General features: G+C 37.7%; 1 protein-coding gene across 1 annotated transcript; it reads right to left on the bottom strand.

The window, feature by feature from the left end:
- Window positions 1–4,378: 4,378 nt before the first annotated feature.
- LOC139745123 (adipocyte plasma membrane-associated protein-like) lies at window positions 4,379–17,972 on the bottom strand. The gene is made up of 10 exons (XM_071655546.1): window positions 17,911–17,972; window positions 17,168–17,296; window positions 16,488–16,601; window positions 15,670–15,785; window positions 13,584–13,679; window positions 12,652–12,765; window positions 8,473–8,647; window positions 7,689–7,823; window positions 6,185–6,377; window positions 4,379–5,174 (listed from the first exon to the last, which is right to left on the bottom strand). Exons 2-10 carry the CDS (start codon window positions 17,293–17,295, stop codon window positions 4,974–4,976), a joined length of 1,272 nt encoding a protein of 423 aa, XP_071511647.1. The 5' UTR covers window position 17,296; window positions 17,911–17,972; the 3' UTR covers window positions 4,379–4,973.
- Between the last annotated feature and the right edge of the window lie 3,254 nt (window positions 17,973–21,226).

Here is a 21,226-nt window from a genome sequence, read left to right as displayed (position 1 = left end):
TGTGGAAACACTTGTATACATGATAGCAATGGCTGACAATGGACAACCTGTTAAGCAGGCAGTGAGGACATGTGTAAAGAGTGCGTAGTGCATTGAAGTGTACATCACAAGCAGACATGGAAATGTATATGCAGATACATTGAGATGACAATTGACCTGGAAAAAGAGGAAAGGAAGTGAGCCCTCATGTGTCAATTCTGGTCACAGTGAGGGTATTGTAACTTTACATGCACAAACTCCATCTCACCATCTGGCCAGTGTCAGTGATCTGCTTCAGCCATGGTTCCTAGACCTGTCCCATCATGCAAGCCAGCCAATATCTGCAGTGGATGAGGACTGCATCTGTTGTGTGAACCTGTACCTCCATAATTCTCTAGTTAATCATATTACATTGTACACTTGTACTGTAAAAGCTGTTATTTTCGTAAATGAGGAGCTCACAGGCATTTTCGTGAGACGTTGTTTTCACGATTTGACACTGAAACCATCATAAATGTGTATTGCATGTGTGTAAATTTGATGCGATCAAGATCAGGTGGTGATTTTTTTGTGTGTGATGTTAAATTTGCAGCCCAACAGTGATTTGCAAAATTCACAAAATTAACAGATTTTACAGTATACACTGCATAGTGTGGTGGTGGGCAGTGGTCTTGGTACCACTTCTGCCGTATTGTCAATTCCTGATTGTATAGTATTGGTGGAGATCAGAATTGGGCTTTTAACTTTTTGTGAGATACCAAGAAACCACTTATGAAATAGTACAGAGCATACCATTTTAAGAGGAATTCAAGGTTTATTAGATGAAAATCGGTTTTGGAATTGCTGAGACATCCAAATACAGAGTAAAACAAAGTGATCCTAATAAAAGGTGGGTCCTGCTTTTTATTGGGAATGCTCTTTTTTGGATATCTCAGCCATTTTAAAACAGATTTCATCAAATAAACGTTGAATCCCTCTTGGAATTACATGCTCTTTTTTTTTTTTTTCATGAGAGGTTTCTCATTATCTCACCAAAAATATTAGAAACCTGAAGTTAGGTTTCAACCAAAACTATAAGCTCCCTTTAATGTCACGTATTCCCTTGTGTTTGTAATATATTTACAAGACAAAAGCAGGTGTGTTATAGAGAATAAAGAAAGTATGAAAATTAGTTTTATTGTGTGTGCTTTGTATCATTACTGTGCATAAGGAGACATAAAAATTCAATATCCTCTTGAATTTCCCTTTCCTTATGTAGTCTGAATTCATTCTGGTTGTGTAGCCATTAGCTAAAGATGACAATGTAAATTTATTTGGCCATTTGCATATCAGACTGCATTAAAAAAATTTGAATGAATTCACTTCTACTTCATGATGGCCACAGTGACATGCTAGTGATGGATTCTAACTTTGAATGTTGAAATTTGTCAGACAGGGGCCATAAAACAGGGGGAGGGGGAGGAGGGGGTGTCATCAAGGGTAGGGCTATGCTCATGGTTGGTTCAAGGATAAATTTTAGCTCCCTACATTTGTTCAAGATAATCAAACATGCAGTAAATTCATACATGTAACCTGATGTAGTCTAGAAGTTGAAGGACCCAACAGTAGCTCAGAACACTGCATGTCAAATTGTAAACTTTGAAGAAAATCACTCTCCCTAAAGCCATGAACACAGATATTTGATATGTGGAGCAATTATTGAAAATGATGTCTATGTTTTCCCCGCACACACATACACACAAAAAGTGCTACAAAGTTACTCAATAGAATATAAGATTCAGTGATTATTCAGAAAACTGACATACATGTAGATATAATGTTCCAGTTCATGAGTATGTGTAGTTAGCCATCTTCCCGCTTCTGTACATGCCATAGTTTGGTCATCTTCATCGATGAATGTACAGCACAAATTCTAGGTGGAGAAAATGGCCTTTTGCACTACCAAGGAACATTGTACATGTACATCATAATACAGCCCATATCCTTCACTTTGACTATCTCTTACTTCAAGATCCATAATTTACTAAACTGTTTCCAATGAAAAATGTTTGCAGTTACAAGTAGAGCATGGCTAGGGAAAATGTTAACCTACAGAGAAGACTACAGTATCTTGACTAAAGCACCGAGTCTAAAGTGACAGCAAAATAGAGTAGACAAATTCAAAGAATATTATGAGTCTCTGAAGGTTTCGGTAAAACTTGCACCAACTTGCTTCATGTATTCTGCTAGTAATACAAATTGTAGAATCTTTTAACAAGTAAACATACGGTACAAGTGGCCATTCTGGATATCAGAACAAACGGATGTTGCGCTAATCTTAGCCAGTAATCAAAGTCAACCAGGGCCCTATTTCATAAAAGATGTTAGGATGGCAACTCTTGCTGGAATGGCAACTTCCAATAGCAACAGCCAACCACAAAGTTGGATTCTCATCATTACCATGACAATTGCCATTCCAGCAAGAGTTGCTATCATATCAACTTTTTATGAAATGGGGCCCAGGAGTTTACAAGTTGATTATGAACAGGATGGTTTTTGGGCACACACACATACACAAAACCAGTTGCAGTTACAAAACAACTCATTGTGTAATGCATAGGCCTACTGGGTATTCTAAAACACGTAAATCATTCATCAAGAAAAAAAAAAAGAACGTATCATTTCACGTATTCACGAGAGACGAAGAAGTTGGGTTCTTGAACAACAGGCTTTTTTACTGTACAACTGAACAGTGACCAACAATAAGAAATCTGCAAGAATCAAGATTGTTCATAGAGTTGGATTTTATTGAAATTCAATTCTCAAATACTTCCTGCTTCATCTCTTGCATCACAAGTACAGGTGTACTGAATTAATAACAAATAGAAAAAAAAAAATCCATTCAGCCATATTCAAGTTCATGTACTGTTATAAAATATAAATCTCATGCAATTATGTCTCATGATTGCAGTCAACATGTTGGAAAATTGTGCACACCTTATACCTGGAGCAATATAACATGTACAAATTGTATATCTCTGTCATTAATATTTGTACAAAGTCCTTAACACACACTCATACTGGGATTTCTCTAAAATATTTCAGCACAAAAAAAGAAAAGAAAAAAAAAGGAAGTAACTCATCCAATATCAAATTGTTTTATCAAACACCTAAATACAACTTGGTTCCAACTTATCAGAGGAAAACACGAAATCTGCCTCAAGTCCATGAAAAAAAAAAGTTGCTTGTATAAAATCTACCCAAGTATCATGTACAAATTTGACAGTCACAAAATATTACATGAACATCATAATTGTAAAGTATATACATGTACTTGTTGAACCCTTAGTGTTGTGCACACAAAAAATAATTTCTTTTCGAAACTTTTATGTCTAATGATGGCTCGACTAATATGATAGTTTGAGAGAGAGAGAAAAAGTATTTACGCCTCCACCACAGAAAGCCCAAAGCCATTATAAATCGGTAGTCTATTTAGCGCGTATCACTTTCAGGTATTCTCCTTGTTACCACAATAATTTGGGAATGATTCGCTCTTAATTTAATCTGGAAGGAATTAATGAAATGATGCAAGTGCACAGGAAAATATATGTGTACTTAACCACTTAGTACTGCTAGTGGTATTACCATACAAAGATCCCACAGATTTAAATCTGTGCACATGAATACATGTACATAAACATACAGACATGAATGTGCCATCATACTAAAATATTGTGAAATGACTACTTTGGGCCGTAAGGTCCAAGATCAAGGATAATGATACAAAGTCAAGATAGGAATTTTAAATGGCAGACAAAGAATTTGACCCACATGATAATCCTGTACATGTACAATCATGTATTGTCATACTGAGTGAAATCATACGATACAGAATATAAATGCAAATCAAAATCAAATCGTCTAAAGTATTCTTTTAACCAATCTTGATCATTTGTTTTTATCCAATATCACAGCACATGCAAAACACTTGAAGTACTGTTGCAAAAAGAAATGTAAAAGTCACACATGTGATTGAAGGAAGCTATTACCATACACACATGGTATAAACATATCACATGCAATATTTGCATTAATCCCCTTGTAGCAAAATATGACTTCCTTTCCGGTACTTTGAAGATAGAGAGTCATGCAACTGCTAATTGCTGACAGGGTATCCAGTACTTGAAGTATGTTTGCGACATAAAAATGTATGTAAACGAGAATGGTCTATTGGCAATACCTGCACTATTCCTAACACTTGTACTTTAAAAAACATGTGTCACTCTTATTGCAAAATGAAGTACAAAAGTCTCAATGAAGTGGAACGACTTAACACGGTAATTCATGATACAAGCATTGCCAATGTGGTACGTGTATATTGCTTTAAGAAACAACAAAGAAACACAGAGGTGATGATTATGATGAGTGCAGTACACTGATAAGCACTTTAAAAAAACAACAACAAATGAACATTTAGAAGAAGTCAATAATCCATGTGTTCAATTTCTTCCCGTTTTCCTGTCATTTACAAATACATGATGGGATTATTTGAAGGTTACTAGATAAGTCAAGCTGGAAGACTCGCATTTCACATCCTTACTTACAAATTTAATCTGAAACCATGCATGAAGATTTCTACACATTCCATTCTATGGGGTCAATTTCTTAGTACATTGTAATTACGACAATATGGTCATGATCCTGTGTAAAAACAAAATTGGGAAGAAATACCAAAAACAAGTCTTCCCTTTAGAACTCAACATTCCTATAAATTTTTTACCCTTCTCTGTCAAATTTTGAATTCCTCCATGAGGGATTGTATATTGTCATGAAATAATGCACTTTGAGTTTTACTCAAAACATCCTACACACATCTACATACTACACCCGATACAAAAACCGCCTAATAACAAACATGTAAGAAACCAAATGTACAGTCATAACTGAGAAGTATTACTAAAATCATATTGCTGTTAAACCCTTATAACATGTTAAGGCACATCCTTGCGAGTACATCACACGTCCAGCTTGAGTAGATGCGGGGCATGGTACGAACCCAGGTAGAGGGCGCTTCCTGTATCCAGAACTTCGCTGACTGACTGAACGACATTTCCCGTGGGGTCGTGCAGACTCTGAACAATCTCCCCTTCCTGGTTTAACTCGATGATCAGTCCATACTGAGGCATGTATGGGGCCACTGCCGTTGGGTCTATGAACTGGGCAAAACATATCAAAAACTTTCTTACATTCTTTGCTCACAATATTTTGAAACCAATGAGTATGAATGAGTGAAATACTGGAGAGATCAATGCAACACATACACACATCCAGGCACGCAGTTTATAACACAGTTTATATATATGCACTAAATAGAAATCATTGAATATTGCATGATGTCAATTCAATGAAGTTATTAGTTTTCTTCTGTAATACGGTAAACGCAAAAATTTCCATGGTACATTAATTTTGGAGTATTTCTCGCTACTTCTCGCTAGCGCGAATTCTAAAACCCGCGAAAATATCTTCATAATTTTCTGTGCGTATTGTGAATGGGTTGACAATTGTGCAGCGCAACCTACGACTATGTTTTTGAGCCGCTCAGCACGAAAAATTAATCACACAAAAATATTGACATTTACAGTACTGAAATTTTGTTGTAGCTACATTGTAAATGGTAAAGTATGTCAAGAAATTACAGTAGTTGATAATTTGGGGACCTGAATTTTCGTTCTGTTGTAACGAGAATTTCGTTACAAGCGTGTTTGCTATACAAATGGAAGTGCACTGTACCGCAGTTCTCCTTATTAAGTTATGGTAGTGGCTCTACTAGCGTTCCCTCTTCAAACACAGGTTTTAAAAGAAACACTGAAAGTAAGAAGAAAAAAACAGTCAAAATGATGCTCATTATCACAACTTTTCTGAAGATAGATTTTAAAAGAGTATATTCTTCAATGCTATAATGAACCCTTAGTGATTAGTGTCATTCATTGCCTCAAAAATAACATTACTAGTTAGGTACAATGCCCAAAAACAAACAAAAAATAAGAGGAACATTGATCTTTTTACTCCTTTAGAGCACACTGTTTTTTCAATTATGATTTCTCACAAAGGAGAAAACTGCACAAAACCCATATATCCTTGCACAGGTATTGGAGAACATAACAGAGAAACCACAGGAAATGGGACACAACCAAAAGCATTCAAAGAATCTCAGGCACAATCCTACCTTTACTATGATATTCCTGAGCCATGGGAGAGGAGCTAGGAGGTCCATGGTGATGAGACCCTGTCTAGAAGAGGCGAAGGCAAGCCCCACCCAGTAACCCCCGCTGCGGCTGGGTCGTATGTTGTCTGGCATACCCGGCAAGTTGTCGATGAAGACTTCTGTCGATCCCGTCTTTGGTCCGGTGAGGAAGTACCTATGGATGGAGAGATGTTCCAAATCTTTATCAGGAGTAGTGACAGTGTTCTCTCTCCCTGTGCCACAGCTTCTACTTCATTGCCTGGTTTTGGCAACATTTATTTTCTCTAAAATCTTGGGTGTGCATTGTTTTTAATACAGTTTACAAGAAAAATTCTATGATCACACATCAATGAGAAAGAGTGTATGCAAACATCCATTCTGGCATTCACTTAGTGTATGAATTTTTCATGAAGAATATCCAGAGTATAGACTATAGAATAGCATAATAGAGTACTGAAGAGTAACATCATTGCAATTCATCGCCATGGCAACTTGTTCTAAACAACTTCACACAGCCCGAATATCTGTGAGCACAACAGTTGCTAACCATGCTCAGACCAAGTTCCAACCTATTGGCTGAAGCCTTGTGCAAGGATATCTTGTTTGGAATCGGCTTTGGCTATAACAAATGACTGTAACATCATCACTTTGGTACTAAATTGATCAAAATATTGGCATCTTGATAGCTAAAAAAGAAAAAAAGTGGTTGACATTTTGCAATCATTAGCATCTGCTGACAAATCATACACCAAACTATGTATTATATACTATGTACTGCCTGCTGTTTGAATGATTGACAAGTCATGCTGAATTACAGTGTATAAATTGTTTTACAACAAATACGAAGAACTTTGGCATAAATGATTGGCTGTGCAGATTTAATGCTGAGGCATCACTTTGGTGAAATGGGAAATTGGTACACACACACACAACTGCTGACAAATCATACACCAAACTATGTATTATATACTATGTACTGCCTGCTGTTTTAATGATTGACAAGTCATGCTGAATTACAGTGTATAAATTGTTTTACAACAAATACGAAGAACTTTGGCATAAATGATTGGCTGTGCAGATTTAATGCTGAGGCATCACTTTGGTGAAATGGGAAATTGGTACACACACACACACAACTGCTGACAAATCATACACCAAACTATGTATTATATACTATGTACTGCCTGCTGTTTGAATGATTGACAAGTCATGCTGAATTACAGTGTATAAATTGTTTTACAACGAATACGAAGAACTTTGGCATAAATGATTAGCTGTGCAGATTTAATGCTGAGGCATCACTTTGGCGAAATGGGAAATTGGTACACACACATAAAAAAAGAAAATTGTTTTAGAAAAGAAAACATCTCTGTCATTTTTTCCAAATAAGAAAAGAATGTTTATATTTCTAATTAGTTTAAGAAAATGGAAGACAAAATAAAAACAGAAAAGGAAAAAATAGAGCTTTAAAAGGCAGAATACTCACTTCAAGATTCTATATCTTGTAGTTTCTGCAATCAATAGGAAGTCCTTGTTGGGAGAAATTTGGATACCATTTGGGAAATACAGCTTTTCCAAAGCCATATCACTCATCTTGTTGGTGGGGTTGTACCATATCAACCTGAGAATGAAAATTAAATGTGAAGTGCATTTCTCATTTTTCATTTCTCAATGTCAACGTCTTACACCACTAACATTCCCTTTAATGGAAACAGGAAATACATGAACGCTAATTTTACCTTGTTTAAATTCAACTCTACACACAGGACAATAATTACGTCAGAAAGTATTTATGACGGCTTATCAGTATTTAGAAATAATAAAGGTACAAAATTAAATCAATTCATCTGGACTTATTGTTTAATTCCGAGAATGGTTTCATGTGAAACCGTTCTCGGAATTAAACAGTAAGTCCAGATAAATTGATTTGATTTTGTACCTTTTTTGACTTACCTGGATGATTTAGAAATTACACCATTTGATTATTTAGAAATAGTTACTTTATTTGTAGTTATTTTTTTCTGGACAGATAAGCAAATAAAAAATTTGTACCTTTCTATTTCTTTCCTTCATGCAAGAATTTTACACAAGTCATGTGAAAACCATCTTGTTTCCACTATATCCCTCATTTCTCGCATGCAAATATTACATTGAGGTTTTGTCTTGCAGTGTTGGTTAGTTTCATGATGTGAATATTTCCAAGAACCCATTTCAACCCATATTTCTTGCAAGCACATACAGCATCAAGGTTTGTTAAAACTGTCCTGCACCTGCCACATCCTTTGCTCTCCATGATGAGCTGACCGTAGTCCTTGCGGTACTTTCTGGAGCTGGAGTCAGTGAAGATGAAGTCACCGTTTTCCAGCCTCTCAAAGTCATTGGCAAACTTTATCGAGTGACCTTTGTAAGTCCGCTGCGTCGACAGCAGTTCTATAGGCAGCGATTCTGAAAGAAAGGACCCAAATGTCACTTTCGCTCAAAAGTGATTCAAGATGTCTTAAAATCCCTGGTAGCTGGTCACGTTATGAGCAACCTTGGCAGGTCCGTTTACGACAAACATCAAAGCTTGATTAACCCTTACCATGTTTTGTTCCCTAATCAGTATGCATGTAGGAGTGCTTCCTTCTGCAATTGACACAGATGTCTGGCAACTAATTGGCGATGAACAGAGATTACCTGCTCCCCCCTAATACCTATCATGTCACCGTGCTCTTCCATTGGACTGGGGCATGTTGCTACATTTGAGTGGGCTTGCTATGAACTGTACAAGAAAGTCAAGTTCAATGTATAACTGAATGCTTGTAAAACAAGAGACCCGCGGGTCTAGCGCTCACCTGAGTATCGCAAGTTCACCTTTCACGCAGTCACTAATCTAAATTATTCACAGCTCTACCAAAATTTGACCAGGCATTCTCAAGTAGAAGATGAAAATGTACAATAAGGGCCCAATTTTTTTAAGATTCCTTAATTTGGGGGGATTGGGGGCCCCCTGGGGCCCTCTGGGTGGGGCATGGTGCCCATTTTGATAAATTGAGATCCTGACCCCCTAGGGATGCTACCTGCCAAGTTTGACAAAAATCCATCATGAGGTTTTCAGGAAGAAGATGAAAATGTACAATTCAGGCCCCCATTTGGACCTTTCCAACCACCACCCCCCCCCCCCCCCCCTACCCAAGAGGGGCACCCCTGGATCTCCTATGAACAAACTTGAAACTACAGTCATTAATGTACTCACTCATAGTATTATCTCAGCTCTATATATAACTTCTGATTCTAGAGAAGATTTATAAAGATTCCTTCATTTGGGGGATTTGGGACCCCTGGGGGCCCCCTGGGTGGGGCATGGTGCCCATTTTAACAAATTGAGATCCTAACCCCCTAGGGATGCTACCTGCCAAGTTTGGTGAAAATAGGTCATGGGGTTCTCAAGAAGAAGATAAAAATGTACAATTTAGGCCCCATTAGGACCCCTCCTCACCCCCTCCCTCCCCTGGGTCCCAAGGGGGGCACCCCTGATTCTGCCATGAACAAACTTGAAACTACAGTCATCAATGTACTAACTCATAGTATTAACTTAGCTCTATCACTTCTGGTTCTAGAGAAGAAGATTTTTGCGGATATTCCTTAATTTTGGGGGGTTTGGGCCCCCTGGGGGCCCCCTGGGTGGGGCATGGTGCCCATTTTCACAAATTGATTTCCTAACCCTCTAGGGATGCTACCTGCCAAGTTTGGTGAAAATGGGTCATGGGGTTCTCAAGAAGACGATGAAAATGTACAATTTAGGCCCCATTAGAACCCTTCCCCACCCCCCTCCCCTGGGTCCCAAGGGGGGCACCCCTGATTCTGCCATGAACAAACTTGAAACTACAGTCATCAATGTACTAACTCATAGTATTAACTTAGCTCTATCACTTCTGGTTCTAGAGAAGAAGATTTTTGCGGATATTCCTTAATTTTGGGGGGTTTGGGCCCCCTGGGGGCCCCCTGGGTGGGGCATGGTGCCCATTTTCACAAATTGAGATCCTAACCCCCTAGGGATGCTACCTGCCAAGTTTGGTGAAAATAGGTCATGGGGTTCTCAAGAAGAAGATAAAAATGTACAATTTAGGCCCCATTAGGACCCCTCCTCACCCCCTCCCTCCCCTGGGTCCCAAGGGGGGCACCCCTGATTCTGCCATGAACAAACTTGAAACTACAGTCATCAATGTACTAACTCATAGTATTAACTTAGCTCTATCACTTCTGGTTCTAGAGAAGAAGATTTTTGCGGATATTCCTTAATTTTGGGGGGTTTGGGCCCCCTGGGGGCCCCCTGGGTGGGGCATGGTGCCCATTTTCACAAATTGATTTCCTAACCCCCTAGGGATGCTACCTGCCAAGTTTGGTGAAAATGGGTCATAGGGTTCTCAAGAAGACGATGAAAATGTACAATTTAGGCCCCATTAGAACCCTTCCCCACCCCCCTCCCCTGGGTCCCAAGGGGGGCACCCCTGATTCTGCCATGAACAAACTTGAAACTACAGTCATCAATGTACTAACTCATAGTATTAACTTAGCTCTATCACTTCTGGTTCTAGAGAAGAAGATTTTTACAGATTCCTTAATTTTGGGGGGTTTGGGCCCCCCTGGGGACCCCCTGGGTGGGGCATGGTGCCCATTTTAACAAATTGAGTTCCTAACCCCCTAGGGATGCTACCTGCCAAGTTTGATGAAAATCGGTCTTGGGGTTTTCAAGAAGAAGATGAAAATGTAAAAAGTTTACGCACGACGCACGACGGACGACGCACGACGGACGACGGACGACGGACGACGGACGACGGACGACGGACGACGCACGACGCACGCCGGACGAAGGGCGATCGCAATAGCTCACTTGAGCCTTTGGCTCAGGTGAGCTAAAAAGCTTGGCAAGTTAAAGGGATGGTATAGTTATGGCTGAGATGGGCTTCAGGTTTCCAATTTTTTGTAAGATAATGAGAAACCTCGTATGAAATACCAAAAAGCATGCAATGGGAATTCAAAGTTTATTTGATGAAAATTGGTTTTGAAATGGGTGAGATACATGTATCCAAAAACAAAGAGATCTTAATAAAAGGTGGGACACATCTTTATTATGACTACTTTGTTTTACTTCCGGGGGGGGGGGGGGGGGGGAATATTATGGCTGTTTCAAAAACGATTTTCATCAAATAAACTTTGAAAACCTCTAAGAATAGGCATGCTTTTAATATTTCAACAGTAGTTTGCAATTATCTTGTAGAGAATTAAAATCTGCATTCCCCCATCTCAATCAAAACTATATCATCCTTTTAACCCTAATCAAGCCGGGCTTTTTTGGCTATGCTAAGACCAGAGGGGACGGATTCCGCCCCCCCCCCCCAACCGTGACGAAATTTGGCATGCGTGACACCCACATCATAATCTACAAGATTGTGCCATAATATTTTTTGAAACAATTAATTATGCAAATTAAGCTCAAGATCATATTTTAGCCTAATTAAAAGCACTGAGAGCCTACTTTTTGTTCTGTAAATCTGTTTTGGCATATTCAACAATTGTACATCACAAAAACTTCCAAAAGTCATTTCAATTCTCATGTATTCTATTGTTTTCAGAATTTCTTATGTATTTCCTTCTTTTTCAACTTTTGTTTTTTCTTTGTTTTTTTATTGGAAATTGTCACTGACCACTTTTCTACCATAATTAGCATAAAACTAATCAATGAAAGTGATCAATTGTAAAAATAATCAGGTTTTTATGAATTTCATGACAGAGCACTGTTTTCCATAGGAAATGTACACAAAATCACAAAATTGTGCCCGTTTTGGGGCAACATGCCGTTACAAAAATGGGCGTGGCTTCGTAAATATATGCGTGGACGTTGCAAATTTGGTCTCAAAATTTGCGCAAGACTCGAACAAAGAAAGTCAAGAAGCCTCACGACGAGGTCTCCTCGCATTACAGAATTATAGCGCGAAACGTCGAGGGGGGGGGCGGATTCTGCCCCCCCCCCCCCCACCCCGGCCCCTTTAGGGTTAAGCTATTAAGTGTCTCGGCTGATAAAGGTTTAACAGTACCAAGTGGACTACATTCAGTTAATAACCATTATACCCAATGATAAACTATGATCAATGCACATGAGAAGAAATCTGAAATGTAAACAAATGCTTTGTTAGAAATGCTGAGTAATTACAAAATAGAAACTTAATGCAAAGACTTAAATACTATGAGCAGTTTATACATCATCTTAAAATGAAAACTTTTTTAACAATGTACACAACAAGAACTACATTTTATAAAATGCTTGAAAAGGTCCTGTGTGAACGAGGGATCATATATGTGTTGATTAATCAACAAATTTTTGCATGGATACTTCTATTGCCCTGAATTCTGCAACTTTGCTGTTAGCACAGAATATCAGACTACAAAAATAAGGAAGGGATACTTACTGTTTGTGATGTCAATTTCAAACAGGCCAAAGTATGCATCCATCATGTAAAGTTTGTCATCGATGAACTTAATTCCGAGAGGACGGCCACATTTTGTTTCTCTTTCTCTTGTTCCTGCGTGGTAAAAGCAAACGGTGAATCACTGACCATTCTTTGAGTACAATACATGTACTAGATATTTGAGGATAATACTTTTTATTTTTTTTTATTGTGTCAATGAGGTGAAACATTGTTACATGTATTCTGATTAAACATGCTTTACTGTAAGGTGTGGTAAAAAGCAGAGGCTATGTACAAGGCAAACAGCACAAACACTATCAGAAATATTGAGTGACAGCATTCAATTTAATGTTGTATTTGAAGATATATTTCTTTGTCCATAATGTTCCTAAAGCTACAGTTATACTTGTCTAAAGTATAGCTACTACAGGGGAAGCAAGATATATGACTTGGCCTCTCCAAAAACATGTGGCCACTACCGAAATGTTGGCAAGCAATTACTATCACACATCATCATGATTATTACCCCATTGAATGTTCACATATGCAAAAACCTTAATCCATAAATAATGATCAAAGAAATGAAAGAGCGTAAACACACACAGAACATCCAAATATAACTGGTTTTATCTTTTGTGTGTTGGTGTATACGTTGGTTTCACTGTGTGTATCTCATGCAGTACATTGTAGAATTGAACTGCAGTATTACAAGAACAAACCTGGAGTGCAGTTTACATGAATGATCATGGACCGCTGCTGAGTGTTCAAGACTAAGACTTAATTCTATGAATGGTCCATAAAGACAGCAGCCACTTGAAAGCAAGCAAAATGCGAGTGCTTTTTGTATAAGTGTAGCAGTTTCTTAAATGGAATTGCATTCAGAGTTATTTGATAGGTAAAGAGTGCAAGTCAAAGGTTATCACTCTGCTTACCACATGGAGGTGTTCCGAGCTTAGCAAGCACTTCAATGTCCTTTTCATTCTTAATCCTTATAACTTTGCCATCGTACGTTCCAGTGTATATGTATCCTGAATCGAAAGATGAGAAGGTGAAACACAAACGATCATCTTAAATTATTCTTAGCATATCACTGAAATAGATTAATTTCAAAATGAATGAACTGCTTATCATAAAACATAGCAGGTTGTTCATACAAGCAGAATCTGCGCATGATCTGAAAGTATCATGGTGCCTGAAAAAAAAAATGGAACTAAAATAGTAGAAATATTGTCACGGCATATGACTTGTTCACTTTTTACAAGGATTACTCATAATCATTCTATTTTTCAGAGTAACTGCTCAATATTTCAATTGATTCTACATGAACCCTATATAAACATGGATGACAATATTACATTATTTCTCATTTTAATTCACTCTATGCCAAGTTCTGAAATAGTCATTTGAAGATCAACTCTCTTTCTCTCTGAGAACAAACGAAATCTATCATAAAAAAAACACATTACTACTGCATGCTGTACAGTCTTTAGTAGCTACCAGCAACTATGGCCTGTTGAGTTCATTTCAAAAACCATCTCAGGAAACTATTAAAATACAACGACTCACACAAGATGACAGTGCTCTACCTATACAGTTCTACCTGTAAATGAAGGGGCTGGTGCATTGAATACTGGGAGGATAAAAGGTACAAAAGTAGTACCAGCAAATGTCTGCTCAGATAGCTTACCGGGTATTATACTTTTAAACTATGGTGGAGGCTATGGGCATCAACTGTGCAACCCTATTTGATAGGAAATGGAATACATTTTGTTTTGCCGATGCACGACACTGCTAACCATTGACCAGAAAATGAATATTAAACTATCATAAATAACATAATATCAAAAACAACTTTGGTTTGACACTGTATGGTACCTTTACACTACATTGTGGTTCTCCAGGTGCTTTATGGCATATTGTGGAGACAATGATTAGCTCTACTTTATCTTTATCTTCATGCATGTAGCTTCTATCTATTGTGTTACATTCTTAAAGGACAAGTTCACCTTCATAAACGTAAGGATTGAGAGAATGCCACAATAATAGTAGAACACATCAGTGAAAGTTTGAGGAAAATTGGACAATCAATGCAAAAGTTATGAATTTTTAAAATTTTTGTGTTGGAACCACTGGATGAGGAGACTACTACAGCTTGTGAGTCATATGCGTACAACAGTATAAAGAAAATGTAAAAGAAAATTTAACATATTTTCACTTTTTTCGCATAACAAAAGAGCACTTGACTTGCCTCTTTCTAAAGGCGGGGGGAATAATATTACCCATAACATTTTGTCGGTAACGAGTCAGGGGAATGCGTACTTTTTTCAGAAGATGGAATTTTGTGAAATTCTCTTTATATTTTCCTTATATTGTTGTACGCATGTGACATCTAAGTTATACATACACTGCAGTAGTCTTCTCATCCAGCGGTTACTGCACAAAAACTTCAAAAATTCATAACTTTTGAACGGATTGTCTGATTTTCCTCAAACTTTCACTGATGTGTTCTACTAATATTGCTACATTCTCTCAATCCCTATGTTTATGAAGGTGAACTTGTCCTTTAATGTCAAATCAATACATTACTGCATTTTTTTCCACATGATACCCATTAACCCCACATGATTTTTTTTTTTTAAATTTTGACTGAGTTTACTTGTTATTCTTAAGGCCTGATAAGCATAATGCCAAGCCATGACAGTATTCACAGGAAAGTCAGCAATGGAACATTCATGTATCTTCTGAATGAATATCTGTCTGATATTGCTGACAAGGCCTTTGGACACTACATATCATAACAATAATAATAATAATAATAATAATAACAATAATAATAATAATAATAATAATAATAATAATAATAATAATAATAATAATTATTATTATTATTATTATTATTATTATTATTATTATTATTATTATTATTATTATTATTATTACATATCATATCTGCTGTTGGGAGTGTAATGCCTGTCATGAAATATGAAATGAATGCTAATGAATACATTGTTTTCTCACCATCTCTGTAGGCCAAAGACTCCGGTCCAATCACTTTGCCATCCAGCAATTTCTTTGCCTGCTGAAGCTTATTGTTGACAGCAAGAGGCCCAGTGAACGGCCTCGGTGGAGGTAATCTGATTAAAGTGTAAAATTTTATAATGAAAATAATTCTGTGTTGTTTCATTTGACTGCACAATTTGAAGACACACCAGGACCAGCAGACAAAGACCACTACTGGGAAATATGACATTTGGTATTTTATGGGTGGCTGATGCCAACGATTTTTGCGGAAATTTGGCTGAAATAAAAATGAAATTGAAACAGAAATCATGCTTCAAACTTTGACCATGTAAAGTCTCTGTGATATTAGAAATGTGTTCACTCTCCAGCTGGGAAAAAAAATTACTTTGTTGTTTATAATACTGTCTAATACAGATAATGCTTTCTTGATATATGGTTCATTCAGGATTGGCATAAATTGAAACCAAGCATGAAGTCAAAAGAATGCCATCACTGGCTTAGAATACATTTTTATCATTCACAGAGAAAATAGAGCATAATGTCTATAGCTGCACATGGAAATGATGAATTAAGCTCAGTTGTACAAAGCACATTAGTGGACACCTACATCATAAAGTAATAAATCAAGAAAAGATATGATGGTTTATGTACGCCTAACTGTACAAGATGCATTGTAATTTCAGTCCAGCTATGAACCCCCTCCCCACTCCCCCTCCCCCACACACACTACCATACAAAATCTTAACATAAATGCTTTTACTCAACAAATTGAGAACATGCTATACAGCATATGACTTTTCATGCAAGAAGCTTACGAGAATCCTTCAGGTTCCACTGGTGATGACTTGAGGATAACAACAATGGTGAGTGCAAGGCCGACCAGAAGAGATGTATACACCACCTTGCCACACATGGCCCGACATCTTGACCTGCAAGCCAATCATGGCACCACAGACTCGCATTTAAATGACAGGTAGTTATAGGCATGTTGTTTTACAAGCAGTCCCAAGCAGTTACCATACAGCAGAGACATTGCTTTGTGCAGAATTCCCCATTTGTTTTTGTTTTTTTCTTTGAAAAAAAAAAGATACTTTCATAAAAGTTCATCTTTTTGCAAACGGTGAAGCAATGAAATATTTGCTTTTGCCTCCTTTCGGTCATATTTACATGAAGCAGGTTTTGAACAGCCTGTAAGAAGCAATTTGAGATGAACTAGTGGCTGTGACATTCTGAGGGTAAAAGCTTTTCATATCTAGAATAGATCTAGAACTTGTCTAGATCAAATTTACATGAAAAAAAATCCTGATCTGTACCTTGTAGGCCTACAACCACTTTCATTCATATTAATCATAAACAACTTCCTTCTGAGGATAGACTCTTCCTTTTTTTTTGTATTAATTAAAAGGAAAGACCGATTTATAGACCATTGACACGCAAATGCAAATTTCTTTTGAGAAGGAGTAGACTTCTAAATTGTAAATCTTGATTTGCTTACCTAGGGGTCGGTTTCTTCAGCTTCCTTTTCTTTTGTCTGGGGGAACCTTGACCGCCAAGGTCTTCTGGTTTGCTCTCAGATGCCTCGCCCTCAGGCCTACGACGTCTTACCCCTTCAGATTCTGACATTCTGCATTCAAGAAACAAATAAATGAACAAACAGAATGGTCAATTTTGAACAATCTTTTATCATTACGTCAACTTCACCAACACATCACAAGTCAAATAAAACCCAAATATTGCTGAACTCTTCTTGTCAGTCTTGACAATCTTGTCAAGAACATCACAATTTACAATAATATATCTATTCATATACTATCGTCTATAATAGCAGGGGATTGATTCATTTTAGAAGTGGGCCCGCCTGCTGCTGGTCTAGAGTCGAGAGCGTATATAAATTTACTGCTTGTTCGCATCAAATAGTAATACTAATAGTGTAAGTGACTGACATTGAACATAGTGTGAGAATATTGAAGTGAATGGAGCGCAGGTGCGGCGTTCGCACCAAGAGTCGGCCAGGCTATCCCGCAGATATAGATGCGAACGATGCATTCACTCGCCAGCACCAGCAGCGCAGCGCAGCCTCCAGCCTCAGTTGGTCGTTCCAAACAGGACATAATAACTTGCATTGCTTTAGATAGTTTGATAACTGAAGCTATTGAACTATCTTGGGCCCTATCTTGCATATCTACTGCTGTAAAAACAAAGATGACTGGTCCTGGAACACATTTTCTGGACACTTACTTTGCTCGTTCGGTCTTTACGATGATACAATCCAACCAGCCGACCACACGCCGTTACTTCACTCGCACAAGTTTGTTACTTGGTACTTCCGTGTGTGACTTCTCGGATCACTGAACATCCGGCTTGCCGGGCGGAGTGCGCGCGTGGTTCCGTTTTGCTTGTGATCTCCATGAGTAGATTGGTATACCAGGGAGGGGCGTGTACCATACGTACAAAACATTGATCTCTCTGAGGTTTTGAGGGTGGGAGCTGGGGGGGGGGGGGGGGAGGGGAGGGGGAGGGGGAGGGGAGGGGGAGGGGGAGGGGAGGGGGAGGGGGAGGGGAGGGGGAGGGGAGGGGAAGGGGGAGGGGGAGGGGGAGGGGTAGTGCTGTAACACCTGCTGCTCTTAATCTACACTTTTATTTCCCCCTTTACAACTCTACAGAGGAATATATAATTTCATTTCTATTACAAAAGTTATTTGACACATGCCTGACACTCAGCCGAGTACTGTCCAGGGCCACATAATTATTATGCTGACCGCGATATATCTGTTGTGTAGTTATGTATTCATGGGAGGGGCAATTATAACAATTCTGGTGTAGGCCCGGGTCTAGGGCAATTACCCTGGACCCTTCCCCTGACCCTAGCCCTAATCAATCCTGAACCTATAATCCTAACCCAAACTCTAACCCTGAACCTAACCCTAATCTTTACTTTCAATCTGATCACTAACCATGCATGGGTGCCTCCTCATGGGGTAATTGCCCTGGTACGGTATAGGCCCTAATGATTTTAGTCCTGGTTTGAATTTAGAGTTTCCACACTCCACATTCCATTTTACATATTTGATCATTTCCTCATTCATTTATTTATCTATCTATCCATCAGTGATCCGTTTTTGTGTTTGTATTACAAACACAAAAACGAATCATTGATGGATAGATAGATAAATACAAACACAAAAACGGATCACTGATGGATAGATAGATAGATAAATGAATGAAGAAATTTGTAAGTTACGCATCCATGTATGCAGTTAATTGATTTTAAGATTGTTTAATATTTCCATTCTAGATAAAAAAAAATCTGACATAGAGCCTAATGCTTTTTCACTTCACTTTAACAATAAAGGGCCTATAAAGTTATGACTTCAGAGATATCAATGTGAAATCTATCAATCTATCATTCACTTATTATCTATTTCTTATTTATTTGCCTATATAGTTTTTCTTAAAAAGGAAATCCACCCCAAAAATAGATAAAGTTCTAAAGAAAGAGAAAAATATTCCCTACAGAACAATTTTTGGTGACAAAAATGAAAAATGACAAAAAATCGGATAAGAAATAAGGAAGATATGACATTTTGACTAAAATTTCATTTTTTTTTTCGGAAAACTTTTCTTGACCAGTCCTGAATATTCAAATCAGCAAGTTGACGATGTCATGCTCTCACAATTTCTTATTCATATCATATACAGAAATGATAAAAATCTAATATTTTAGCAGTGTAAATATAAAACTTGTCTTAAAACTACCCAAAAAAAAAAATGATGCCAAGACTCTGATATATCTTGGTATTTGAACATGCTTTTATTGTAGGACCTATTAGCTAAAAATAACAATATCCCCGAATTCCATATAAATATCATACATGAAAAATTGTAGGGGTATGACATCATCAACTCTCTCATTTGAACATTCAGGACTGGTCAAGAAATGTTTTCCGAAAAACTGGGAAATGTCAAAATATCATATTTTACTTATTTTGGCCATTTTTGTATCATTCTGTGGGGAATTTTTTTTCTCTTACTTTTGAAGTTTATCTCTTTTTGTGGAGGGATTACTTCTTTAATGATGAAAATAAAACTAATAATGATAATATAATGCTATCAAACGATGATGATGGTGATGATAAATAAACTGTAGTAGAATAGCATCAGAGTAAGAAACGAAAAAACAGAGAGAACTATGACAAGTTGGAAGAAAAAAAAAGTATACGTGTTCTTGGCTTAATTGAAAGTCAGTTTTGCGCATTAGCACGTACAGCAGTCACATGGTTTCAAAACAATTTTTCATAATCATTATTATTATTAGACTCAAATAATAAGTACTCAACGGTAGGCCCTACGAGACGGATCAAGTTTCTCGTGTGATAGTCACTGTCATTCAATACCTGGATCTAGATCTGGATGATATACATTACTGTACGCTGAAAAACTCTGAATAGAGTACCAGTTAGCACTACCGTAGAGAAATATGTTCAATACCACAGGAATGTGTTACTAGTACATGTATACTATATACTGTTGCTTTATTACGAGTACGACGTACTAGTACAGACTACAGTATTTTGGTTACGGTAGTACCATGTTGTCAAAAAACAAAGAGGAGTCTAGTGACTTAGACTAACTACTTGTCTGCACCTGCGCTGCCTATCTACAACTTTTGTGTGTGTATGATTTAGCAATTTTTAGTAAGTTTATATCCTTTTACAAACATATTACAAAGTTGTTTTTTCAATAATATATTTTTAATTTTAAATAAAATATTTTTTCTAATATATATGGTATTACATTTTATGATGAAGAATTTGAAGGAAACAAAGGATCAAACGTTGAGAATATTTTACTTCAAGCGCGCGAGAAGTTGAAATTTGGCGCGCCTTGAAGTTAAGTCGTGGAGCTGGGAGGCGTGCGCTTCGTCTAGCATTTACTCGCCCGTACCTAATATAACTATACTGCAGATATTCTGGGCGCAAGTGAATCTGTTTTAGATTGAGCCAGATTTTTCAATCGTAACTGGTTAGGTCAATGTGGTTGCGTATTTTCTGTACACACTGTTTTGATAGATTCATGTAAGTCAATGTGTCGTACGCACTTACTACTGTAGTACTAAAGAGATCCAAGAGTCCGTCAACATTCGTTGCGTTTGCCTGTATCAATAAAAGGGCGACTTAACACAGGCCGAAATATCAGTTCGTGCAACATTGCTCTGGGCCATGGGACAGGCGAAGCTAGCTGTGCTCGCTGTGAAAACAGTCACCGGTAGCTAGCTCGATCGCAACACCGACGACAGCTCCTCAGATAGCTAGCTTGCGGTAGTATGCAGCTGATACTCACACGTACCACCACGGCGGCAGCAGGCTGCATGCTGTGAACGTTGATAGGATGAATGTTTGAACACTACTCACACTGTCTACTATTCTCACTGACACTCGAACCTTCGTATCGAATAGATTCTCTCGCCATTTTATCTAACCAATTCAGCATCATAACCAGATAACGAGGTAAGTGATCTGTGACTGTGTGTTTTGGTGGTAGTATGACCAACAGT

This window comes from Diadema antillarum, unplaced genomic scaffold, assembly GCF_040938485.1.
Source record: "Diadema antillarum isolate AM-2024a unplaced genomic scaffold, OU_Dant_1.0 scf00000036, whole genome shotgun sequence".
NCBI classification, from domain to species: Eukaryota; Metazoa; Echinodermata; class Echinoidea; order Diadematoida; family Diadematidae; genus Diadema; species Diadema antillarum.
This window is presented reverse-complemented; position numbering and strand designations above follow the sequence as displayed.

Coding starts and splice junctions, on each gene's coding strand:
- LOC139745123 (XM_071655546.1), bottom strand. CDS start 17,295: ATGTCAGAATCTGAAGGGGTAAGACGTCGTAGGCCTGAGGGCGAGGCA. Junction 15,786..16,487: donor GTGGAACCTGAAGGATTCTC/GTAAGCTTCTTG, acceptor CACTTTAATCAG/ATTACCTCCACCGAGGCCGT. Junction 13,680..15,669: donor GTCTTTGGCCTACAGAGATG/GTGAGAAAACAA, acceptor CTTTCGATTCAG/GATACATATACACTGGAACG.